The following is a 27,361-nucleotide window of genomic DNA, read 5'->3' as shown; positions in this document are numbered from 1 at the left end:
ATCCAAACTGCAGGTAATGGGGCTGAGACCCTTTAAAGTCGGTCTGAATAAACTCAATAAAAACCTACAATTTTACCATGCTATGACCTTGTCTCTAAACTGACCTCTATGTCTCTGCTACGGGCCACCTCTGTGAAGTTTTCATGTTGTTCAAGGGTTTTATCCATCTTGTCGTCAGTCATGCAGTAGCAACGCAGGCGGCCCTCACGTAGCTCATTCATCTTAGCAAACACCACAAACTTGGCCATGTAGGGTACGGCTGATAGCTCTCTGTAGAGCAGGTTGGCAAAAGAAACAGCCTCGGCTGTCCGAGGACAGTCTGCAAGCCAGAATCTGAGAGGAAACAATGACATGTAATCACAGTATTACTACAGTATACACATAAATCTGTCCATTCGTTGTCTCTTTTATAAAGGGGGTTTGACATGGCTTGCTAATGAATGATTTCACATGGCAAAATCTTATATCACAAATGAAGCACCGTGTTAGTTCTTGCAGGACATGGAAGCCATATGCCCCAGCTGTAATCAGCTGACAGCCGCTGATTGAATCATCATATCAGTTACACACTAATCACAGCCATTCTCACAGCAAGGTGGACCATTTAAATATGACTCCCACCTACACTGATCTTGCTACACCAACACTGCAGGTCACGCTGCTGCAAATGGCAAAGCTTGCCTCCACCACCCCAACCTCCACCTTTGTGGTTCAGGGTCCCATCATGGCTCAAGGGTCAATCTGTAATTCATGTCTTGCTTTTGGCCCAGTCTTTAAGGGGGTCTTGTATTGTGATCCCTGTTTTAGCTCATCATGCTGCTGGCTAATCCAGGGAGCACTGTAGAGTGGAGCCTTCAGCACCAAGTAAAGCTGTATTTCAATTTGTTGCAATAAATGGTTTAATCTATGACAAGAGTGTTCCTGACTGAATTAGTTTTATGGCATGATGGTTGATATAATGTACAGTATATCTTGCTAACTGAACTTACCGTGCTGACACATTAGTTGTAAAACTAGCACACTCATTGGAATACATAAGCTTGGTGGTGCCAGTAATGTCCTCCCACTGGGCTGGGGCTGTACCTCCTGGGAATCAGAGACGGTAGAGAGAAAGGGAAGAGAGAGCAAATCGGTGAATCTGACTTTAGCAAAGGTCATTAAGAATAAGTCTTATGGTGATAGTGATTATACAAAATAGGTACAACAAACTTTTTTATCCGACTATCATACTGAAATCTTCACCGCTGGAAATCAATAATTGTGCTCCATAAATTTGTTGTTGCTATGGAAGGAAACTGCCCCCATCAACAAAACACACACACACTTAATCTCCCACCCACTTAACTCCCAGTCACGGCATCCAGTACCTATGACAGAGCAAAGCAGACGTAGACTGGTGGTGTCACCCTCCCCAGAGTCTCGGGGGCTATCCCTCCAGGATGGAGGCAGGGGTACACGCAGGCCGATGGGTCTGTGAAACTTGCGCCGCCGAGGCTCCACAGTCACCACTGGACTAAAGTTTGCCTGGTTACCCAACAGCTTTGCAACCAGCTCATCTGGAACTGGCTGTGCCTGAAGTTGGAAGTCAATGATGGATACATAACATGGGTATAGGTTTGATGATGTGGTAGAAAAAAAGGGACAAAGATAGAAATTCATGGGCAAGCCATGGAGGTAAAAAAAAAAAGATGTTTGGAAAACAGAATAGAAAGTAGTATGAAATAATGGGAGGTGCATGATGGGAAATGGATAAGGAAAAAAAGGTTTAAAAAAAGGAAAAAAAAGAGGACAACCGAAAAGGGTTAAATTAAAGATGAAGAAAAAGAGAGAGAGAAAGAAGTCAACAGTGAATAAAATACCTCATGGTTTAAATGGCATATTTAAAAAGACAATAGCAACACCAACTGATTGTAGTACTTAACAGATCATTTTTATTGTAAAATATAACAATGTGTGTTAACATGAATCTTTTACAATTATTAATACAAAATAGATATCAAAGAAAAAAGGCACTGTGGCTTTTCACAAGGCCATTTATCACATGATTACTACAGCAACATTTGTTAAATAGATATGTCCCTAAAATAATGAAATATTAAAAATAAAGCTGAAAAAGTGAATACTGAAAATGATAACCCTATTTTACTTTCATTCAGTTACTATTTTCAGATTATGGCGTGTGTAGTATGTTAGTTCAGACATAATCTATATAGTTTATCATACATTCATTCCTATGTCTAAAGGACAGCTGTTGAATCAAAACAGGCAATAGAAGGTCCATTCATACATTTCATTTTGGTTTACTGAAACATATCTGACATTGGAATTACAAGTCTCCATCTGATGATGTAAATGCAGACATATTCATGAATAATCTTCATTAAGGGGTTTGAAAGGTTTGTTAAAAATAGGCATTAATGCAATCAGAATCTTGAATTGGAATAAGATCATGTCAAGAGTAAGAGATAAGCAAACAGATTTTAAGAAATGGTTGTATTTAATCTGTTAAAATGAATCACATGCAAACGGAAACTTGTAATCGCAAGTCAGCAAATCAGAGAAAATGGTGCATATTTACATAACAAACATATCAACTGCAAAGAATGATGAAGGAGCATTAAATAAGATTATATAATATTGTATATTTAATTAAAGGTGTCATTTAATGGATGTTTGGTTTAGAAATCTTAATAATTGTTTGAAATTACTGTAAACAAGAAAGTATAGTATCAAAGTGTCAAAATAAATACAATCTTACCTAATTACTGATGACTGGATTGTTGATTTTAGGTTTTTTAATCTGCATATTTAAAATTCCATTCACAGTTTCTCTGATTTCAATATTACAGCTAACATTCCAATAAAATGACAACATTTCTTCCTTAATTTGATGTTTTCTTTTGAAACAGGATTTTAGACAGTGATGGCTAAACCATAGGTGGATGCTTATGAAAAGAAAGGCACTTTAATTGGATTAACAGGCAGATAAGTGGTATTGTTGAACATTTGTGCTTATAAGTGCCCAGTTCATAGGATCCTTATGAATATTACCTCTTAAAAACAGGTACTTACTGTATAATGGAGAGTGCTAAGTAAAGATAAAAATTCTTTTCTATTGTCTTTGGTGTGTATGTTTGAAGGCCTGAAGAGTGTAGTCCCACACAAAAAAGGGGATGAAAGGTTCTGCAAACTGTTTTTCCAGTTGAGGTGTACACCTGACTTTCAGCCCCTTTTGTGGCGGGATACACTTCAGTCTCCTAAAAGAAGGCTTTTTATCATGTTTTTCAGACATTCATGATACCAAACCACTGAAGTATAAACTCAAGCAATGTATTTTCTTCTGGCAAAACCAAGAATGCAGAACATTACCAAAGAAAATAATCTTTCCTATAAAGTAATGTTTGACCAATTGTATTTAGGTAACTAAAAACAATGTGTTGAAAATACTAAGTACAGGGCTTTGCCACTGACATAAATACATTAGTGGAAAAGAAAAAAACATTCCCATATCAGCACTGACTAAATGAGCAGTCCACAGTTGTATAAAGGTGCCAAGTGCATGCACTGTGTGAAATAAACAGCAAAAATAGGTCCACTAAAAATGTGAAAAGCAAATCAACAAAAAGCAGAAAACTAAATCAGAAAAACTTGGCACAAGTGCTGATATGATCAAGTCATTCCATGATCAATCAATCAAGTACATCCAACATGCTTTTATCAGGCATTAACGATTCTGTCTCTCTTCTCCTTCCTTCTCCTCATCGTCCCATCTCACCTGCAGCCCCAGACGGACCCGCTTGGTGACTGCCGTCTCTGGAAATGTGGCCTGGACCTTCGGTACCAGTTTACTTGTCAATGAACCGCCCTCTGGACCAATCAGGTCGCTCTCTTGCTGAACACGTGACACAACAGCAAAATAAAGGGGGAAGTCGGTGGAGATGATGCGGCGGATTCGCTTCTTCCCAAGTTCCTCTTGACTCTCTAATTCTGAGGCGATAAGGAAAGATTTTTAAGCTGTAATACCATCCAGAGAGATGTGTTTGAGTGTCAGGGTGTGGTCATACATAAACACCATCATCATGATTTTAAAGTCTTACCCTCATCCATCCCATTGAGGATTGTTTCCAGCACCTCGTCACCATAGCGATTGCGGTGTTCTTTCCAGACTGAGCCATTTTCGCTCCTCAGCACCACAAGCTCCCGGTCACCACGACCCAGAGCAGCAAAATGAGGGATCTCGACGATCACTGGTCTGTAACACAACAAGCATGCAGATACATGTGATGAAATGCAAATGATTCACTCAAAATACAAATCAGTTTATCTGTGCATGCTGAATACCCTACAAATGATGAGCCTGAAGAAACTTATCTAATGAAGAAATACTAAAAAACCTTGATACAATGTCATGACTTGCTTAGTATTAAACACAGCTTTTTACACATGATTCATTTTTACACAAAGTTTAATTAATTTGTTTGAATTGACAAAGTAGAATATAAATCTTGACATTATTTTCAGTGGAACAAAGCGATGAAGTTTCAGTGGCCTCCTCACCCCAGAAACTGCATGCTGGCTGGACCGAGGGAGATGATTCTGCTGGCCAGCCCCTCTCCCTCCACCAATGGAGGGGGGCTAGTCAGCTTCTGCGGCTTCACCAGGCGGCAGGTGATGCGGGTGGGAGCGGCACAGGTCCGCGGAGGTATGATGACACGCAGACCGTTATGCCTGCTGCCTCGCATTGAGCCGCCTCGAGCATCCACCATAAAACTGACCAAGAACCTGTGATTGGACATGGTATAACAGTTATCTGCTTGTTCAAACATTAGAGATTACATTAAATATTTTCCTCTGCATCATTGCTGAGCTGACCCTGTGTGTATGGGACTGGCGACTGGGCTGACGTTGTCTGACGTCTCAGTTGCTGGGCTGCTGGGAATCAGTGAGTCTTCATCATATTCTTTTGGCAGTGGAAGTGGAGTGTGTTGCTATAGACAACAGACAACAAGTACAACTGTTCATTACACTATTTACATGAGAACATTGCTTTGAATAATGTTTTGTATGAACCTAAATGTGTATCAATCACATATGTACTGACAATAAATGGAGACGGCTTGATGAAAAGTTATACCCATCTATTAATCTTTACAATGAATATGCAGAAAATGCATCTTTAACCTGATGAAGAGCTTTGAGGAGGATAGATAAAACTAAAATAACTGTATTATTTTATTTCAAAGAAAGTAACAGAAAAGTATGATTTTTTAAATATTTCTTTTAACTGAAACTTGTGTTTAGCTTAAAATTGTCCGTAAAATAAGACAAAATCACATTAACAAACAAATGACTTAATTTAACTCAAAGTCCACATGCTTGCTTTTGTTGGAGTTTTCAACCGTGTCCAATGATCTTCATGACATTACCCACACAATCTGGTTGTTATTGAGTGATAAATTCAAAATGATAATCTAATTAAACTCCAGCTGGTGTCTGTAAATGACTCTAGAAGACTGGGAGATGAGCTTCAAAGCTCTGAAACTTTATTTTTAGAAAGCTGACCTTGATCTTATTTTTTTGTCTACAAAAAAAGACTTCTTTACAAGTCAAAGAGGGGCCAATGTAATTCTTTGTGCAAACTTTGCCATCTTGCAATATCTCACTCGAGCTGCTTTGTACAGTACCTGATCCATCTCGTGTTCTTTCAGGATGACAGTCTCTGGAGAGACACGGGGGATCCTGGGAATGGCTGGTGAGTAATTTCTGTTGTATGACAAGAGAAAAACACATATCAGACTGAAAAAGTTTCTCTACATCTCAGCTCCTCCCAAGTGCTCGTCCCTGGTGTTTAGTGAGTGTCTAGGGTGCACCCCCCCCCCTCCCTCTATCCACTGATTAGTTTGTGGCTACTAGCTTGGCTCTCTTCCATTTCCCAGCCCAGCCCCCCTTACGCTGTGCCCAGCCCTCTCTCGTACTCCAGTGATTTCTTGGGGGAGAGGAAATCGTCATCATGGTCTTTCATGTCATCCATCTTCATGTACCTGGCCCCTTCTGTCCCCAAGAGCTCCTCTCCTTCAGAGAACAACATGCCAAAGAGAGCGAACAGACCGGTCAGGTTGGTGAAACAGCAAAAGGGAAAGAGAGAATGAAAAAACAGAAAAAAACAGGGTTAACTAGCGGTTAGAAGGGTTAGACAACATGATATCCCAGGATTTAGGAGATGGCTCTGTAATTCAGGGGTTAGACTGGTGAGATGAGGCATTAGTGACTCTTGTTACTGTCAATGAGGGAAAAAAATTAAAGGCTGCCATTGCTACAGAACACCAGAAACGCAAAACGTGGTGTATGAGAACATAAACAATATAGCAGGTATCTGTCATCAGTTGTCTTTAGACTGCTTACTCCAAGTGTTTTCATTCAGTAGCTCAAAAAATTACAAATAAGAGAGGACACCTCATAAATGTAGTCTGGAGTTTTGAACAAACAATAAGCCCAGTTAGAGACAACAGCATTTTTGAAATGAGCAGTATCAGCATAATGCTCATTCCAAAAATGTTTTGTGTAGTGAATAAACAGTTACTGAACTGAAGGATTTAGACATCAGCTGCCACAGGGAGTGTTATATTTATATATATATATATATATATATATATATATATATATATATATATACGGAGATTTACTCTTAAATAGTGTGAATAAAGTGAATACAGACACAGAAGTGACAGAACAGCAACTACTACAGCCAACTACAACATACATCATTACAAAGGTCTAAGCACACTCTCCTTTGAATGTACAGTATATCTTGATGTGAGCAGAGGTGGGTTTTAGTTACTTACCCCCCAAAAAATGCAGTAATTTTCGAGAATTCAGTGGCAACAAAAGTCTTCTTCGTATGTATTAATATGTGACCATATCAGCACAGTGTGTGTTAGTGTGTGAGTGGGTGTCTGTATGCGGTCCAGAGCTGAAGTGATGTGGTAGGTGTCATTACACTATGTGAGTGCACTTCCCACGGGTTCATATGAGTCGGCTCACATCCTGGATATTCTCTGTCTTGCGTACCATGCACACGTGTGCCGCTTTGCGTAGGCGATGTGTTACCATATGTGAGTGTGTGCATCACATAACATGACCAATATAATTTGACCATTCCGGATATGAGATGTGTCTTTAAGATGGTGACTCAGCTACTTTCTATATTTAGAACAACGGTGACAATCTGTCAGTTAAATTATCAGGGGCCTAAAAATATCAAGACATAATGTCCTCTGACATCATTGTCAGTGGTGTTGCAAACTTCAGCCACTGAAAGTTAAACTTGCCAGAACTATATTAATATTTTTTGGCCACTTGAGGGCAGTGAAAACACAAAACTATCAAGTTGGTGAGCATGTTTGCAAACAGTACCCTTTTAAATATCAAACAGACAGTGAACTATATTTATTTAGACTTAGGCTTCTGTCCACTACAGAGCCCCTCTGGTGATATGGTCAAAAAAAATGGTGGCCACAATATAGCTATAACGTGCGCACAAAATACTAATTTGTGGCCACGAAATAGGTATAACGTGCGCATGAAATACTAATACACCTAGAGAAAGTGCAATCAAATTTGCATACCCAAAAATGCTAAATGCTCCACTATGTTCACTAACCATTTTTTTCAGAAAAGTGCTCCCTGGTGAGGATGAAACAACAGTGTGAGAACAGTGAGAGTGAACCAACACAGTAACGTTGTGGGCCTTAAAATGAAAACAATGTGCTAAAAGATACGTAGACCTCAGGGCTTCATCACTATAGGCGTCTGTTTTGACATACAAGTAGTCACGTGTTTCATTATTAATATAAAAATATGACTTATAGCCAGTATACAAATAAAGCCACCACTGCCTTCTATTTCCTGACCCTAAAACCTTCCGGCTTACAAACACAGTTAACATAGCAGAAACACAAAACAGATTGACATGGGATACAGGACAGGGGGTTATGGGACAGACACACAAAACAATGACTTCAAACAGATGTTAACACTCATCAATATTTCTATTTACTCTCCTCTACATCAAAACCAAGGATAAAACAATTCATAGATTTATTTTCTAGAACCAGGTAACTAAAATCATTTGAGGATTTAAGAATGGAGTATGGTATCAATGGTACAGATTTTTTAAAATATTTACAGGTACGGAGTGTAGTTTGTATACTTATCAAGGAAGGTACTTTGAGTTTTGTTACATCTGAAATGGAAGACCTATTAATAACATCAACTACGATAAAGAAAATAATCTGTGAATTTTATGAGGTGCTGTCTAAAGGAGGTCATTCATCTTTCTCAAACCTTTTAAGGATTTGGGAAAAAGACATGATGAAAACACCTGGCTAAATATTTGTGATAGAATACATTTTCCATTCACAAGTAACAAAGAAAATAAAAATTTAAATGTATTCACAAATTCTATCTCACTCCAATAAAAATGCATAAAATCTCTAAAAACAATTCACCATTTTACCCTAGATTTAAAACAGAACAAGGAACATGTAGGCATTTATTTTGGTATTGTGAATCATTATTTCAGTTCATCTTTTTACTAAATCTGTTTTAGAATTAGAATTAGATTTAAATCCATGCTTCTATTTACTCCATGATATGCTTGGAGTCCATACAGATAATAAAAAATGCACATTTCTAATAATTATATCATAGTATGCTAAAAAATATACTAAATAAGTATACTTTATGGAAAGATGAATCACTTCCTTCGTTTAAGATGTTTGTAAACCACCTTACAATTATGTATGTATGTATGTATGTATAATTTAAAAAATACTAGCAAAAAAAACCCCCAGATGTTAACACAACTAAACTGTGAACAGCTAAAGCTAACAGCAAATTTTAATATTTTTAATAATCAAATTGATTTCATACTAGCAGCAATAGATTCAATATTTATTGCCGTCATCTGTGTATTGGCCATAAAAACTGTGCAAGCGAGGAGTGCACAAAAACGAGACAACCAGCTGTCATAACGTGAAAAAGGATACTTTGAGAATTAGTGAATGGGGGTGTTATTGAAGAGACATATATAAAGGTTACAGACATGGGTGCTATGGGTGCATGCCAATGAGAAACCAGAGCCACCATCACAGTGAGCACCACTACAGAGAGGAGAGAGAGGCATTGAGATAAAGATGGAGAGGGTGAGCTTGAAATGGAGCCACACACTTCAGTACAACGACCTATGAATGCCGCACAAAGAGATAAAGAGACATTCATACCTAATGTTAGCTGTGCAATTCCTAAAAAAGGGCAAAAAAGGAATTGAAAAATGAACATTTGTGTGACCAGTTCAAATAACATAAAATCAGCCTCGTAAACATGAAGTTATATGTAGTTAACATGAAAATATGACATTACACTTTGTTTCCTTTAGTTTGATTAGTGATTAATAATCATTTGAATGCTCTACCTTCATCCTCAGACACGTCTAGTATTTCATCCACTGTTTCTGGGAAACTCATGCGATGTTTCTCTGTGGTGGTCTGCAGGGCACAGAAAGAAAGAAAGAAAGAAAGAAAGAAAGAAAGAAAGGAAGAAAAGTGCAGGAGAGAAGGTTTGAAAACTTGAGGTTTTTTTTTACTATTTCCATATTATTATAATGTCCACAAACACTGTATCCTGGGGGCATTGTAGTATTTCTATACTTCTCACCATGGAAACTGTCTCCTCAGTTACGAGCTTTAGGACATCAATCACAGAGATGTAGCCCAGCCTCTTAGCAATAGCCAGTGCTGAAGTGCCATTCTGACAGAGACAAAGGAGCAGGTTGATCAGACTGCTAAAAATCCAACTTTATGAATAAGTTTTAGGGAAATGAAACTGTCACTCACTGTAGTGGTCTCATTGGGCTGAGCTCCATGCTTCAGCAACAGTGTTACGATGTCTGTGTGTCCTTGCTGGGCCGCCTGGTGCAGAGGAGTGTAACCAAGCTGGAAGACAGAGAAAGACTTTCTTGTTTCCTTTATAATGTACATAAAATACATCTAAATTACAATTTTTTGTTTTTGCTCATCCAACACAAACTTTGTTTTCTTTCAAATGCATATAAGCAGTGTTCCTTTACATTCCACTGCTGGCAGAGATGCACCCCAGCAAGCAAATAACAGATCTAGTAAACTGCCAAATTAATAAGTATTTTTTAAGCAAAAATGCCAAAAATCCACTGGTTTCAGCTTATCAAATTACAATATTTGCTTGTTTTTATACTCTGCTATGATAATAAACTGAACATCTTTGGGTTTTGAAAAACAAGCACTCATTTAATCACGAAAGGGATCAGCTGATTATTCATTAATAAGAATAATTGTTAATAAATAATTGTTGTAGACCCTACTGCTCTTGCTGTGAGCATCATGTTTTTATCCAAGTTTACTCCCACCCTTCCATATGTGTACATAACTTATAAATCACCAAAATATAATAATAATATATTACAATCTAAAAAGTATGTAGGGGAACACTGATAGAGCCACAATTGCGTTTCTATCTATGTAAGGTAATGTAATTGTGTCACAGTATAACTGCGTGACTCATGCCCAGGCTGATTCTGTTGCAGTTTCATCTATGACCAGAGGGAGGCACTCACCCGTGTTTTGCTGTTGACATTGGCTTGTTGCTGCAGGAGAAACTTCACCATCTTGATGTTGCCATAGTGACATGCTACATGGAGAGGGGTGTAGCCCATCTGAGAGGAGAGAGAAAAATAATAAAAAGTCTGAAACACTGAATCACTTGATGACCTTTTAATTTGACAACATTATGTACATTTATAATACCTATTGGGAGTGAATGTTTCATGAATATTACTATTAAACTAGTGGTTCAAATTTGCACAGTAAAATTATTTTTAATGAAGAATAGTGAAAGAAAAAAAACAAATGGCAGTATGTTATGAATGATGCTCTTGTTCCTTGTATGGTATGGGATGGGAACACAAATAATAATAACAGGAACAATAACCTCTTTGCAATATATTAAGTTCCAGTGTAAGAGCCCTACAACCAAAACAACCACCATGTAAAGCCTAAAATGTTCCTCAAAGAAGTGCAATTTTATTAAGGCTGCTGTTTTTTGCCCACAATCTATTATTGTTCACATTAATTAAATAATATTAACGATTATTTTATACAACTCAGTTTAAAAAAACAGCTGTAGAGCTGCGCTGTACTCTAGAGGTATGAGGGATTTGAACCCCTCAAGGAATTGTCACGTATTGATAGTAACTTAACCCTCTGAGATGAGATCATCAGGCTATTTATGCTACAGCACCTAAGACACTATCTACTGCAGTACAAGTAGTTACACTGCTTAAGTTTGATAACATTGATGATGGTTCAGATAGAAACCTTCTTGACCTGAATAGCTCCAACTGTTGTTTTTTTTATTTTTATTTTTTTTAAATCATGTGACTTAAAAAATGCCTTACCCGTGTGGCAGCATAAACTGAAGCTCCTTGCTTCACCAAGATATCAGCTATGCCAACATGTCCTTCCTGTGCCACCAGGTGGAGCGGGGTCAATCCACTCTGGGGACAATAAGAGACAAAACACAAATCAAATACACATCACAAAGCACAGATATTATATATTATATACTGCAATATTTCTAGTTTAAAATAAAGGAAATAAATGTCCTGCTTGTTCTTGCCTTGTTGCCGAGGTTGACGTTGGCCTGTTTGGAGATGAGTAGGGAGACCATGTCTGGCCTTCCTTCTTGAGAGGCCAGGTGGAGAGGTGTGACTCCCTGTAGTGACTCAGCATTGGCTGAAGCTCCGTACTGCAGCAGGCTATTAGCCACCTCTACCTGATTCTGCTTAGATGCTATGTGGAGGGCAGTGTAACCATTCTGGAAAACAGATGAGTTGTGGTTAGAAAAACACGTTTTTGGATGTTATTGTAATGAGTCATTTAGCATGAATTGTGCGTGTCTATTCTTTTACCCTCGCTGCACTATGTGGTGACCCTCCCTTGCTGACAAGCAGGTTAACAACATCCAAGTTGTTGTGATGTACAGCAACATGCAACGGAGTCAGACCATTCTGCAAAAACAGATTGGTTTATGAGAATACTGTATATCACATATAGCTTGTTAAATATTTTGATGCTTTCTTCCATCCAACCAAGTCCCGTATGTTTCTGTTACCTTTCCAGCAGCATTAGGATTGGCTCCTCTCTCCAACAACAGCTCTGCAACATCCACCTTGCCATACTTGGAGGCCACATGAAGCGGAGTGAAGCCTTTCTACAGATGCACCAACAGGCAAAGCAACACAGTATTAGTTTGAGTCTGACAGTCCAAAACCATGATGATAAAACATTGCTTCAAACATAAGGAATAGAGCGAAATGGTGAGCAGGCAGGCTGTACCTTGGTCATCTTGGTCTGCTGTGCCTCCATGTCCAGGAGGATGCGCACAGTTTGTACATGACCCTCACGGGCAGCGATGTGTAGGGGAGTGTGTCCTGCTGTGGTAGTGGAGTTTGGGTTGGCTTTGTGCTCCAGCAGCAGCTGCACTATCTCCTTGTGGCCCATCCGAGCGGCACAATGCAGAGGTGTTTGGTCATCCTGGTAAGGGTGGGGAGAATTATTATGAAATTTAAAGTAATGTGTGAAACAGCTGAAGTAAAAGGTCTCTTCTTGTGACTTAATCATTCAGCTCAAGAGACCAAATTAGTGAGTTGATACAAAGGTCTGTCTGCTTTAACTGCCAGGAATCAGCTGCCAAACAGACTTTTAAATGATCACAGTACAGAGTGAGGCTTCCAGTGCATTTACTGTATGTCTCATGTAGGACATCTTATGCATTTGGACATGACTATGTGGATTGTGCAGTGCTTTCATGTGTGACATCTCACCTTGGCCTTGGCATCCACTGGTGCTGTGTTCTGCAGTAAAAACTCTGCCACCTCATAATGTCCTGCCCGAGAAGCCATATGGAGAGGAGTCTCCACTTTCTGCTCACACACAAACAGATGAATCACACAGTCAGATGAATTGTTACTACAAAAAACACCACTACATCAGAGGTGAGTTGGTTATCTGTGCTGATCTTGTGATCTCAGATCAGGACTCACCACATTAGATGCACTGGGGGAAGCTCCTTTCTGCAGCAGGATCTTCACGATGTTGAGATGACCCATGAATGATGCCACATGCAAGGGGGTCAGGCCAGACTGTTCAAAAAGGAGGGTAGAATTAGAAGAATTATAAATGGATATACAGTACCAGTCAAAAGTATAGACACAGTTTCTCATTCAAAAGAATGGGAAGGTGTGTCCAAACTTTTGACTGGTACTGTACATATTAAGTAAGGTTAATATATTCCTTGTGCTTTTAGTGTTTAACGCTAGAATAGAGTGATAGATTTTGATTTTGTTTTCTCACCTCAGTCACAGCCTCTAATGATGCCGAATGTTTAAGCAGGAGGTCCATCACACGCATGTGGTTCTTTTTACAAGCAATATGCAACGGAGTAAATCCATTCTGAAAACACAAAGGAACAACTAAATTAACAACTAAATTTGTCAGACATGATACTTTGTGTGTGAATGTGTGAATGTGTTTGTCACCGACCAGCGCCCGAGAATTGGGTTTGGCCCCTTTGTCCAGCAGCACTTTGGCCATGCGATGGTGGCCGCAGTGTGCCGCGACATGCAGAGGTGTAAGGTGGTCCAGTGTGATATCATCAATCTCTGCGTTGTACTGCAGAAGCTGCTTGACACAGTCCATGTGGTCCCCCTGTGCTGCCATGTGGATTGGAGACAGGCCATTCTGCAAGAAAGAAAGAACAAGAATGAATCTACAAACTTTAATTTCTTTAATTAATTTCAGACTATAAAACAAAATAATGCATAACAGTTCACCAATTTGTACTCATAAAAAAGACCTTGTTAATTTAATTTTAAAGAGAAGTGAAGAACTTACCTTGGTCTTTGCCTGGATGGGGGATCCATGGTCTAGCAGGATCTCTATGATCCTGACGTGACCATTTCTGGCTGCACAGTGCAGAGGAGTCAACTCATCCTGGAGAGATAAAATACTTACAGATTTAGTAAATGACACATTGACATTAGAAAGAATCAAAGAGAAAAATTGTAAAATAGGTGCTTGCTGCACCTTGGTCTTGGCATCAATCTGTGCCCCTCTGTCTAGCAGGAGTCGGACCATGATCACATTTCCCCGTCTGGATGCAATGTGCAGAGGAGTGATACCATTCTGCGCAGAGACACAGAGAAAGTTAGACACACATGAAGAGAAAAGAAACCAAGGGGAGCACATTAATCTTCCATTATCATTTGTCATTCCTTACTTTTGGGGTGAAGTTGACATTGGCTCCTCTATTGAGCAGCAGTTGAGCTACGTTCAAGTTTTCATAGTGTGCAGCAATGTGGAGAGGTGTGAATCCAGTCTGCAGTAATACATTAGGGAGAGTTAACTGTAATTTTTATTACCTTTCACAAAAAATCCCACTTCTGTTTTCTACCTCTACATGTGCATGTGTGCAGTTATAACAACCACCAAACACCAGCAGCCATAGACACCCACACACGTGCGTACCTTGCTGAGTACATCAGGATTGGGGTCATTTTGCAGGAGCACTGCGGCTGTGCGTGTATCATCGTTGCGTGCTGCAATGTGCAGCGCAGGGAGGCGGACCTTTCCCTTGGTGCCATAGTTGATGAGCAGGGCTACAACATTTTCATGTCCCTGCTGAAGAGCCACAGCCAGAGGAGTAAATCCGTCCTGCAGTACACAGAAGAGAGTTAGAAGACAGACTGACTCACAGAGAGAAAATTATAGAGATGTAAGGAGAGAAGCTCATGAGAACGAAACACAATGGAACGACAGCGAGTAAGTATGGGATTGAGGAATTTGGGGGAATTACTCATTTCTCTCATTCTTTGGTACCTCAGTTGGAATGCTCTGATTGGCTCCGTTCTCCAGAAGAAACTTCACAACCTCTAGATGGTTTTCTTGTGCAGCCATGTAGAGTGGAGTGAAACCCTTCTGTCTCAGGAAGACGCACGACAGACACGCACACGCACAGCAGCAGAGGAGCCACAGCCACCCCAAGCAACAGTGGGATAGGAAGAAAGTCACGAATGCACACACACAAGGATGTACACAGAAAAAAACATCAAAACACAGAAATATAGGAACAAAGACACATGTGAACAGATGTCATTGCAATTGTTAAAAAAGCTAAGTTTACACTGTAAGTGCAGTACTGAAGAGTAGCCTCAGTGAGTGCTGTGATCACAGCTGTTAGAGCAGCACTCAGACTCACCTGGGACTGAGCATTAACATTGGCCCCGTAGTTAACCAGCTCAGTGACCACCTGCTCCTGCCCTGCCAGGGCTGCAATGTGCAGGGCCGTGTTCCCTTTCTGCTTAAAAACAGATACATGTGAATAAGAGTACACAGTCACACTGAGCAGTTCAGATAATATGTGAAATCTCACATGTACAGTATATTCAATTAATGTGTGAGTTTTGGACATATTTCATATGTGGACAGTTTGCTCATACTGTATTCTGACATTACATATGTGTAGATAAATTGTGACTTTTATTATGTGAAAAAATGGACACTGGTCAAACATTGAGTAATTTCACATGTAAAAACAGAGCTGGGTATTATTAAATTTGTTTCTATAGTAGTGATAATACAGGCAGATATAGAAGAACATGGCTATGTAAATTTGTCTAAAAATGACTTTTGATTTATGTGTTATATTAAATCAGTGTCTTTTGAGCTCAGTGTTATATTTACTGTTAAAGGCAGCATTCTTTATCATCATATAAGCTTATGAGTTTTGAATTCATATGTGGGTTTTCTGAGCTGACACTGTAGGACACTGTTTACCTTTGTGGTGGTCTCCAGTATGATCCCGTTGTGGAGTAGCTCCAGCACCATTTTGACATGGCCTTCTTTCGAGGCCAGATGCAGCCCATTGAGCCCATTCTGAGTGACAGAGCAAAGTAGACCTCATACTGAAGGGTCCTAAACAGGCTTTGCATAAAAAATATATTCCCTAATCTAAAAGAAATAAACACACGAATATACACACAAACACATGCCAACTGACAACAACTAGGGTTTGCTATCACAGTGACTGAAGCACTCACAAACCAAAGCAGGCAAATACTTACACTGAACACCATGCATGCAGACTCTTACAACCAAAGTGGTCATTAGCAAAAACAATGTCTACAGGAATGAAAATCAGGATGTAAACATTTTCATTTGATTAATGATGGTGAGAGGAGGAGGAGGAGCAGGTGGAGGAGGAAGAGGAGGACGGGAGGGGGATGGCAGGCCGCTGGTCTCGTGGCTGGGAAGAATACGAGCCGTGTGGGATAGGTCTGACCTCACACAGCCTTCCTTCAGCCGCACAGGACATGTGAGGTTGGACCTTTCCCACACCACTGATATTATTCCTCTGAGTGGGGAGACCACAGCACACCATCACTCTACTGCAAACAGAGGAGAGGCGGAGTGAAGGGAGGGAGGTGATGGTGGGGCAAAAAAGAAAGGGAGGGTGAGTTAGAAAACAGTACACAAACAGGGAGAGGGAGGGTAGTGGTGCAGTTAGGTTGAGAGGGATAGAAGAGGAAGAAAAACATAGTAAGAGGAGGGCAGGAGTGAGGCAGCGTGCTGGTGTGCGAGCCATGGCAGAGGTATCCACACGGACACAGAAACAGAGACACAATTGCCAAAGTCAAGCCTCCACCTGGCCAACATTACACTCAACACCATGTTTAAGTCACAATCTACAACTGTTTCAAGCATACATACTAGGTGACCAATTGATGCTGTACAAATTTGTATGGTTATTTGTGTAGAGCCAAAACAATGAGTTGATTAATGTATCAACAAAATTTGTTGGCAACTAAATTATTTGATAATGATTTCAGTTGAAAGGTTTCTTCTATGATAATAAATTAAACATTTTTGAATTTTAGACTGTTAGTCAAACAAAATAAAACTTCTCATAGACTTTCTTAAATGATGAATCAATTTATCAGGAAAATATAATAATACAGTACAGTACGGCTTCAACCTGTGTTTGTAATAAATGTAAGAAACATTATAGAAAATATGATGCTATAGTTTGGTTTGTTAATAACTGCATTAAGCCTGAGTTAAGACACTTTTATGAAGCCACTATGTATAGAATCTGAAAATCCCACCATCCAGTGGTAGCAGTGGTATTAGGATTTTATCATTTGCTAGAGTATAGTTTGAAAAATGCTATAATGGTACAAAATGTTGAAAACTGGGAGGCAGGGTAAAACAAGAATGTTGTAGATTATCACTTTAACACAGTTAACACCAAACACTAAAAATAACACATTTTCAAATGATGAATATGAACAGAACACTGAAATGAAATTGTGTATTTGAGGAGATTTCATCATGTCAACAGCTTGTAATTCATACGATACATCAGACTGTAGTTATATTTATGATCCATGGGGTGTCTCTCCTCATCACCATTGTGGAATTTGTCAACAATAATAATTACTGTACAGAGTCACTTTACATGAATGAAAATGTTGTTGTTTGAGATCCGTTATGAGGCCTGTGAATAGGCCTCATAGAAAACCTGACAGAAGCATTATCAGCAATAATTACAAAATGTTGAGGACAGCATCAGTGAATGGAAGGGAAACCATGACTAAGTTAGATTAATGAGCTGAAGGAATCTCATACACACATACAGGTTTTTGCCAAGTTTCAGTAGCCTGAGGGCAGCAGTCTTAGCCCACTAACGCTGCCTCTTCCTGGACACTCTGGGAACAACCTTCAGAGTAAAGGAGGCATTGTGGAAGAGATGGGGCGAAGGAGATGTCCCTACCCCATTTATTGCCTTCCCTTGAGACCCTGTAAACTTCACCTGCCACCTTACACCACTGATTAACAGTCTATCTGAGCATGCACATACTGCACAGTGCACGACTGAGTGCACAGGTGGCAAACAGGAATACGACGGCACAGTGATCAAGTCAGACACATCGTGCACACTGGACAATGACAACACATTTAAATATAAAAAAAGATGGTATACATGGAGGATATCTGAGCAGAATATAATGCAAACTGATTATGAATTAGACCCCAAATTAAACAATACATTTTCTATAAACCTATTAATAATATCTTATGCAATTCCTCCTACCGACTATTTAAATTGATACAGAACGTACTGAATTCATTAAATTCATGTCAGTTCTTTATTTCAAATACTTTGACTTGTATCAGTGTATACTGTAGGATAGTACTGCAGGACTGTTTTGATCTAATCAGGACCAAGTAATAAAAAAGTGACTTCACTGTTTGGAAATGCCATCAGCTAAAATGTTCCACCTTTTCCATTCACACATTGCTGTTCTTTATTTGAATGGTAAGTGGGCAGACTTCCCACCTCCTGTATTTTTATTTAATCAGTTAAAGAGCAGAAAGAGAGACTACACCCTGGCAGGTCTGACTGCAGCACATAAATACTCAATTCTGTTTCTATTTTTGCCCCATGCTAAAAAGCAGCATAACTGAGGATCAGTTTTACAGACAGAAGAAATACCCCACCATGAATAAATGGCCAAGAATTGCAGGTATAAATAAAAGACGATTAAGATGATTATTTGATGAGCTTGCATGTTTTTTAAACTTCAACTAAATCAACTGGGGACCATGAAGCTCTCTCACCTGATTGGCTGTGTTAATATCAATGCCATTTTTTATATGGTCCAGGGCCTTGTCCAGGTTGCCAGAACGGGCCGCTCGGAGAAAACTGTTGCCAGCATCTGCCTGTAAGCAAAACACATAAAGGGAAAGAGAGGGGGGGGTACAGGGTATAAGAGACAGCGAGAGACACATGAAGTAGAGGAATAGAGAGGGAAAGTGGAGAGGGAGACAGAGTTTGATTAATTTCAAAGTCATTTGAAGGACTGAATTAATTCAAGATGCAATCCATCAGTTTTCCTCTCATTTGACTACTCCCTTGAGATTTTGGCCAGAGCAGTTTGAAAGCCTACATCTGCACCTTGAAGTGTGTGTGTTTAGGGTGTGCTGGTCACACAGATGACTTGAGTACAGACTCCCTCTGAGTGTGAACTGGTCTCCTGGTCTACCAAAACCACAAGTAAATCTGTTGCACTGTACCCAAGTGTGATAAGGCAAGTGTGATAATACTGACAGGCTCTGTTGTCTGTTGTGCTCAGCAGACTGTAGGCTCTTTGTCTGGACTCTGTATTTATGTGTGTGTGTGTGTGTGTGTGTGTGTGTGTGTGTGTGTGTGTGTGTGTGTGTGTGTGTGTGTGTGTGAACGAGAGAGAGAAGAAGAGAGCGACAAGGTGAATGGGGAAAGGAGAAAGAGAGAGTGAGGGTTTAGCGAGTCCTGGCTCACGGGCCGGCACATGGCACGTCTGGTGTTTTTGTCTGTGTTTTGTTTGTGTCTGCAGGCTTCATGCCTCTCCCAGGCAGGCAGGGGTGCTGCTGAAACAGGATCACTCATGCGGCACAGGGGGAGAGCGAGGGAGGAGAAGCAGGAGCAACCGACTGGGAGAACCACGAGGAGAAATTCGACTGCGGCAAACCCTGCACCTTTTTCATTTCATTTACATAATCTCCTCTCTCCCATCCCCTCCATCATCCCCCACCATCTAACCAGCTATCTCAGCAAGCTGGTCAGGAAAATCAACAGCCGTCCAAACATTCAGTATGTGTATTCACACAAATGAAGAGGATAAATTCATTTACAAAGCTCACAGATTCCGTTCAAAAAGGAAAACACCAATGCAGCTCATTTTCTCAACTTCATAACACGGCGCATTAAGCTGTGTTGTCTATTGTTGTGACAGGGTTGTTGGTCCTCTTTTGACAGTGATCTTGAGTAAAAAGGATAAAGGACCCACATGCCTGAAGTAGAGGCATAGCAACAAATGACACAACACACCCTCAGCGTGACACCAATGGCACAACACTGAGCAAAGAGAGAGGTCCCTTAAAAAAAAAAAAAAAAAAAAGGTAGGGGCAAGGGGGAAAAGAAACTTTGAAAGGAAAAGTTGCTTCCAGCTGAATGAAGCAACAAAACATGATCTGACCGTCACTTGATGGCTGAGTTGCAGATATAATGTGCTGCTTGCTCATCCTATCTGGCGTAGAGATAAAATGTACAGTGGCACATTTTCCACTTATCAGATGAACTTCATACAGTATGCAGCCTCCTGTGTGTAAAGTAATAAATCCTGGACTTCTGTGCGAGTACACCGACTCCTGCTGAGCCCCTTGCCTTTCAGTCATTGTCATTCTCTTCACAAGATGTTTTTTGTTTTTAGCGTTTACTCACAGACAATATTCCAGTCACTCACAGACTATTAAGAGGCTAACATACTCTGCAGTACAAAGCCTCTGAGTCAGACTCACACACATACTGACTTACAAAACACTGATTAGATAATGCTACACACAAAGAAAAAAGAGAAACAAAATAGATTCCTATATAATACTTTGATATAATACTTTGGTATTAAGATAAATATGAAAAATATGAAACATTAGAAAAGATAAAGGTGCATGTTATCATGTCAGCTCATATTGTTGAGACTTGATTGACGCTAGTTTGGTCTGTTGAGTGTCTCAGTTTTATTTACTCACAGTTTCTAAGCTGCCTTGGTAAGCCATGTTCCCCCTCTTTCTATTTTCTGAATAGACTCTCTCATTAACTTTCTTTTGGAAGAAGATGATAACCCACAGGCGTCCTCCGTCTTGACTGCTGCAGAACAACAAACTGACCCCAGTACAACCCCCAGTTTTACACAGACACACACACACACCTGTCACTGGAGTTACGATCACCATACTAAGATACAACATGCCTAAACAGCCTGGTTTTGTCACACAAATCTTTGTGTGAATGTTTGTGTGTATGTGTTTGAGAAAATAAGAACAATTTGAAACCATGTGAAAAAGACTTTTACATGATGTATATATTGTGCAACTTCAACTGCTTTGCGTAGGGCCAAATTAAGGACAAGTATGTCATATGCCACCAATATTCACAAAAGTTTCTAAGAATCTGATTTATTAATGCACCATTGTTTAATAATAGAAAACATTCACTTTCTCACTGTTGCACTTGGAAGTATTTTGGAGGCAAAACATAAATATTAGATGGAAGACCTTATGATTTTCATGAAATTGTTTTTATATGGGTATAAACTGCCAACATTTGCACTGTAGCAAAATGCAGACTGGGATTCAGTGGCATGAAATGTTTGCAAACTGACACGGAAAAAATCCAGTCATGAAAAAAGGAGCAAATACAGCTGATGCAAAGACACACACACACACACACACACACACACACACACACACACACACACACAGCCTAACCCAATATAGTGGCATGGTAACACCATGGTGACCCTGACTGAGGCCCCTCTGTAGGCATCCCGCCCCCCTGGTCTCACACCATTGCCCTCCAACAGCCTGATGAAAGTTACAAGGCGACAAGCAAGAATCCGCTGGTTACAGCAAATTTACTTTCTCACCTAGTGGTCAACTTGTCTCTTGTGCATTTTTGTTTGTGTCTTCGTGTTTCTGTGTATATCTGTTTGCGTCAAGGAGTGAGTGTGTGGTGTGGTGTGATAAGGATGCTAAGGAACCGCACCCATCCCTTAACTCAGAAATAAACATGTACAGTGCACATGCATACAGCACATAATAGTGGAAACACGCACATACAGCACTCTAAAAAATGTTCTGTGGTAAATACTACCACTACATTTCGCTAGGTGTCCCTCTCTCTGATTATTCCCAGAGAGTGGAAAAGCTTCTGGGGCTGAGCAGAAAAAAGCAACCCCATTAATCATATAGTTTGAAGCAGAAGGAATAGACAATAACTTGCTCAACAGCTCCACCGTTAACATTAGCAATATCAACACACACTGTCTTGCAACGTGCACACAACTGTCCTCAGGCTGACAGTACAAGGTTCCTCATTATGAAGCTCAGAATTACAAGTAGAATTATTCCCCTATCTCATCATAAAAAATCCTCTAACTGACTTCTCTTGCTTCCTGTTGCCTTCTTTCCTTCTCTATCTCCTGCTTCTTACATCTCTCTCTCTCTATCTCTCTCTCTCTCTCTCTCTCTCTCTCTCTCTCTCTCTCCCCCTCTCGCTTGCTTCCTCTGCTGGTGCTGCAGCAGACAGAATGACATCACCCCCTCGCCGGTGGACTGCAGTGTTTGAAAACTCGATGTGTACGTATGTGTGTGTATGCACAAGCAGTCATGCCTGAAATCAACAGCCTGGTCATGAGAAGCCTCTGCATCGGACAACTGGGCCTGAAGAATCATCATTTTTATCAAGGATCAATCATGTGTGTGATCTAATTGTAAAGATGAGAATACGAGAACACAGTGATGTCTCCACAGTGTGCTTGAAATGGCTGTTGTAACTGTATGGTATCTATCTGTATTAAATCTTTGTGTAAGCAGTTACCCTTCCCCCTCTTTCCAAAATGTGGGAGAATGAAATTCATTTTATCAATCTGATAGTGATGTGGAAAACACTGTGCCGTGAACAGATGATAAGGGACAAGCGCAACAGTCATATCAGACGCTCTGTCTCCATGGAAAAGCATAAGAGATGGGGTCAGATGAATGATTAGATAAACTTAATCAGTCACTACACCTCAGCACCTGAACACTCAGTTACTGTTCCTGTCATTTCGTCAGTTGCAAAGATGAATTTCAGGGCTGTAACTACAAAGGTAAAAACATCCATTATTTCTAGCTCATTGAATTGTTGCTCTACAAATGTCTGCACTTATTGCGTGAAAGCTATTAATATTTTCATATGGATCTATAATTTACAGTGGTTCTTGACCTTTTTCACTTACTCGTTACTCCTAACCCTAAAAATGGAACATTATCCACTTGTGATGCCTCATCACAGACTAGGTCCTTAATGTGGATGTGTAGTATGGGAAGTTAAACCAAATGAAGGTTTTTCCATCTAAAAGTGTTGAATTTGAAGGGTTTTTAGAAGTGCAGAGAGTTGAAAATGTATTTTCACAAGCCCCCATAAAAGAAACAAATATAATATATAAGTATATATAAGTAGAGTTTTTATCTTTTTCCTTTGGTCATCCTTTCACCCCTCAGATTTACCTTTGTTGAAATAACATCTCCTTACTAACAGTCTGGACAGCTTAGTCTGAACAGGCCTTGCAAGAGAAAAAAAAGAACCAGCACTCTTTTGCCAGTGCAATCAAGAGACAAATGTTTAAGCCCTTCCACTGAACGCCAATCGCAGTATCTGATGTTATAGAACTATTATCTGCCTCAGAGAATCTCAGCATTTCTATTAAAATTAACATAAAATTCACAATGTATAGGCATGGTCCCTCTCTTTCTCCTGTTCTTTCACACAACAACAACAACAACAACAGCATGAATTTGCAGGCACAGCACCAGGTGCAAATCATAAATATTTTAAGTGCCACAACAGCTATTTGTACACCCAGCGAAAAGATGAAAATAAGGTGCACACTGAACGTATGTTCAGCATGTCACAAGTTCTTATTTTCTTGCAATAATTTCCTGAACTTTAAACAATACAATTTTGTGCAAACACAACTAGCTCCTGGCTATGTCTGCTGTTTTACTCCTGTAAAATTCAATATCACAATGTATTTAAACTAACAGTGTGATTGGATGGTTTATATACATTTTAGAGGAACACAGAGCAGTAGATATGGAAATTCCTGCAGAGTGCTTAAACAGCTATTTCATCACCCAATTCTGCTGACTTGCATTTGTTCTAGAAATTGATTTTCTTTCTCTGTCCTCCATTTCTGCCTTCATCTCTCAGGGCCGCTTGAAGAGGTTGAGCACACAGGGCTGTTTCCGGCTACAGAGATGTAGTAAGTGTAGAGTCAGTCAGATTGAGACCCTTGGGACTGTTCAGCTATGGACACATTTACAGGAAGCAAGTGAAGCACTGGGATGGAGCTGTTACATTCCCCTACTCTACACTGCCTGTCTGTATGTAAATCTGCCTAACCGTTTGTGCGTCTGTTTCTGCACCCCATAAGTAGCACAGCGTCTTGTCCCATTTTTACTATTTACTTTCTCACACTCTTAGCCTCCCCCCCTCTCTGTATCCCACTGTTTGCCCTTGCCTTACTCATTGATTGTCTCTTTATATCTGGCCCTTCTGCAGCCACTGCGCTTGTAGATGAGATTGTCATGGTTATTGTAATCTTTTGTGGGGATGACAAAAAGGGTGAAAGCTTTAAGGTGGAGATAGGGTTTGGAATCTATGGAGTATAGCGTCAAGATATGGTAAACATCCTGTGGTTTACTGCACAGTAACACAACAGCAATTATACAGAACAGTTTGGAGGCAGAAAAAGAATATATAAGTAACTTCAGAGTAACCAGATATAGACTGACCTATAATCCATAAAATGACAGTTGAACTAAAGCTGTCAAACACATATAAAAGAAGTTACATTTACACTGTAAACTGAATAAGGCTTCAATAGTGTACTGCTAAAATAACCACAGAAAACCCACTGAAGTACATTTATTCAAGCACTTGCATAAAATTTTGAGGTATTTTTAGTCAGAATTTTTCCATTTTATGCTATTTAATTATGCTTAATTTCATTTTTTTTTTGAATGATCAGTTCAGCAAGATTTAATTACCCAACATGTATAAAATAGTTAAACTAGCTACAACATTAAAATGCTGCTTATATGTCACCAGTGGTAATACTTCAGTTATTTAGTGCGTATAATATCACTCTGAAAGGACCCATTCTGCATGATGATCACTCTTATTTTTGATACAATAAGTAAGTATAATAGTTGTACTTTTAATTGAATAAGACTTTTAATGCAGGAATTGCAACAAAGTATTTTTCCACTGCAGTAAGTAAAACATTGGAGTACTTCTTCCATCTATCATTTTAGTTTTAGGGTATTTTAGTCATTTTAAGTTACAATTTTTCCTTTTAATCATTAAATATCCACTGGCCAATTAGTCTCTTCACAAACAAATTTCTCTCATTCTAAGGGAGGAACTTAATGATACAATGACAAGGCAAAAAAAGTTTCAGACAGCAAAAGTTTCGAAGATAATTAAACTCCACTGACTTGCCTTCACACATTTCTACGAGTTGCATCATCTACAGTAAATCTTCACAACTGCTGCTGACAGTTTTTCTAGGTAAACCTCACAAAATTACCCGCTCACTCACATCTAGGCAGCAGGTCCTTGTGAACTTGTACCCTGTGTTGCCATTAGCTCTGTTGGCTCACTCGATTAAACAGTTTATAGTCTTTAGTGAAGCCATGCTGAAAGGATCTCATTAATTGACCCGCTAATCAGTTTACTGACCTCCAGTTTACTTACCACAGCTAATCCAGGTTGACATCATACAATCTGAACATCAAACAGGGGAACAAGTGAAGTAAAAAACAAGATTAAGGAGCAAAACAGGACACGATACACACCCACATATATACGCACTTGGACTAATCTTGTATATGCATGCATCAAAACTCTCAAAGATAGTCCCAAGTAATCAAACCCCCTCCCATGTTGCAATGGGAGGCTCCATCTAATGACCAAGAGATGTTATGTTTTGGTGTGTAAGAACTTTCTAGGTATTTGTAACATTTCTTAACATCTTTAGAGCTTCAACTAAAACTATAAGAAGTTAGACGGTATTTCACAAGTGACAGATAAGTGTGTCCTTTCTTTGCACAACAACTCCATTCACTGCATCTTTCTGTCTCTTTCATTTTTCTTTGTCAGTGTCAGTCTGAAAGACGAGGGCATATTCAAGACTGATAACAAGTGGACTAGTCTCCAAAATAGTTGGATGTGGAGGGCCGAAGAACAGAATAGCACTTAGCAAACAGAGCAACAGAGAGAAGCCTGTGCTAAATTTTGAAAAAAAGCAGTAAATATGCAAACATATTGATTAAGACTGGGAGCAAAGCCAGTTACAAAAGTACTGGCCAATCACTGTCTAATGTAAAAGGATAAAGATACTGTAGGAAGCTTTGGCAGGTGCATTATATCGGAGAAAATGCAACCAAAGATTTTTGTAACAGAACAAAACATTACAAAAAAAGACAGCGATGAAAGACTTGATAAGAAGTTAGAGATAAATAATATGAAGATATAGAGAGCGACAAAAAAAGAGGTAAAGTGAAAAAGTAGTAGAGGAGGAAAAGTGAAGAGGAGACGAAGAACAGCAGAGTTTGTAGTACTCACTCCAAAAGTGACGGTCTTGACTGGCATGCCTGTTGGCCCTCCACTCTCTTTCTTACGTTTTCTGTTTCTCTCAGATTCACAGCTGTCTTTTCTGTTGCCCCCTGCAAGTGCTGCGGTACAGGGCACGCAGACCCCTGTCCAACGTAAACACGAAATCACACACACACACACGATCAGACACACACACTTGAGTAAGCAGGACCCGGCGAGGTGGGTGGAGAGACAGGGGAGGGTGGGGGTGAGGGGATGGGGGGCCCAGGGGTTTATCTCTGGAGGAATGCTGCCTGTATCTAAAGACACACATTTCACACACAGCTGAAAACCAATGGGTACCCCACAGTCTCACCATGGGTTTCCTGCCTGCATCCTGGTTCATGTTTTGGCTACTTTTTTCTTCTTTTTCTTCCATCTTCTGTATCACAAATTTTCTAACTTTTTTTCTAACTTTGCCCCAGTTTGCTTTTTGCCTAAAGCTCCTTTTACATTTCCTCCATTTTTCTCTCATCTTTATTCTATCCTCCATCACACTCTATGTTCTGCTCTCCACCTCATACATCCTCACCACCTTTTGGGTTTTGTTGCACACCAACACTGTGCATCACCCCAACTTTATCCCTTCTTTCTCCTGTCCCTTCTTCCACACACGTCACGCCCATCTCCATGTCTCCTGTATGTTTTGTGACAGCTAGACAATCCTTTTTTTTCACGGGCCAGGCAATACCAGAATAGCCTAGAGTTACTGTGGAGAATGGGTGTGTTTTTTCAGAGCGGTTCTGTTTCAGTCTGTGAGGTGACTTACAGTGACAAAGCGCCTGGCGGGGGGGTTGCTGCCACCGCTCTGTGACAATGGGCCAGACACACGGGGCGGGGGGAGCACAGAGGGGCCAGCCTCTCAAAAGGCCCTGCCTCTTTTAATAAAGCGTCCGTCATTCCTTGCTTGAAAAGGCCTCCTTTTTTCTACCTCTCCCCTCCTCTCTCCCTCTCCTGGCTAAATGCTGGG

General features: G+C 39.9%; 1 protein-coding gene across 1 annotated transcript in view; it reads right to left on the bottom strand.

Annotated features, from left to right (window-relative positions):
- ank1a (ankyrin 1, erythrocytic a) overlaps positions 1–27,361 on the bottom strand; it is a 92,705-nt gene that overhangs the window by 15,958 nt on the left and 49,386 nt on the right. Inside the window, exons 2-31 of the mRNA XM_053325545.1 lie at positions 18,771–18,872; positions 15,927–16,025; positions 15,349–15,447; positions 14,970–15,068; positions 14,619–14,804; positions 14,371–14,469; positions 14,178–14,276; positions 13,986–14,084; positions 13,635–13,832; positions 13,446–13,544; positions 13,136–13,234; positions 12,917–13,015; positions 12,429–12,626; positions 12,205–12,303; positions 12,002–12,100; positions 11,710–11,907; positions 11,489–11,587; positions 10,649–10,747; positions 9,894–9,992; positions 9,715–9,807; positions 9,473–9,545; positions 5,952–6,072; positions 5,685–5,763; positions 4,873–4,988; positions 4,558–4,782; positions 4,098–4,252; positions 3,776–3,987; positions 1,368–1,572; positions 990–1,086; positions 105–333 (exon numbers count right to left, since the gene is read on the bottom strand). Of these exons, the coding sequence (XP_053181520.1) occupies positions 105–333; positions 990–1,086; positions 1,368–1,572; positions 3,776–3,987; positions 4,098–4,252; positions 4,558–4,782; positions 4,873–4,988; positions 5,685–5,763; positions 5,952–6,072; positions 9,473–9,545; positions 9,715–9,807; positions 9,894–9,992; positions 10,649–10,747; positions 11,489–11,587; positions 11,710–11,907; positions 12,002–12,100; positions 12,205–12,303; positions 12,429–12,626; positions 12,917–13,015; positions 13,136–13,234; positions 13,446–13,544; positions 13,635–13,832; positions 13,986–14,084; positions 14,178–14,276; positions 14,371–14,469; positions 14,619–14,804; positions 14,970–15,068; positions 15,349–15,447; positions 15,927–16,025; positions 18,771–18,872 (3,873 nt within the window). The remainder of the gene's footprint in view (positions 1–104; positions 334–989; positions 1,087–1,367; positions 1,573–3,775; positions 3,988–4,097; positions 4,253–4,557; positions 4,783–4,872; positions 4,989–5,684; positions 5,764–5,951; positions 6,073–9,472; positions 9,546–9,714; positions 9,808–9,893; positions 9,993–10,648; positions 10,748–11,488; positions 11,588–11,709; positions 11,908–12,001; positions 12,101–12,204; positions 12,304–12,428; positions 12,627–12,916; positions 13,016–13,135; positions 13,235–13,445; positions 13,545–13,634; positions 13,833–13,985; positions 14,085–14,177; positions 14,277–14,370; positions 14,470–14,618; positions 14,805–14,969; positions 15,069–15,348; positions 15,448–15,926; positions 16,026–18,770; positions 18,873–27,361) is intronic.

The sequence above is a fragment of the Scomber japonicus genome, chromosome 9 (genome assembly GCF_027409825.1).
Source record: "Scomber japonicus isolate fScoJap1 chromosome 9, fScoJap1.pri, whole genome shotgun sequence".
In the NCBI taxonomy this organism is placed as follows: Eukaryota; Metazoa; Chordata; class Actinopteri; order Scombriformes; family Scombridae; genus Scomber; species Scomber japonicus.
This window is presented reverse-complemented; position numbering and strand designations above follow the sequence as displayed.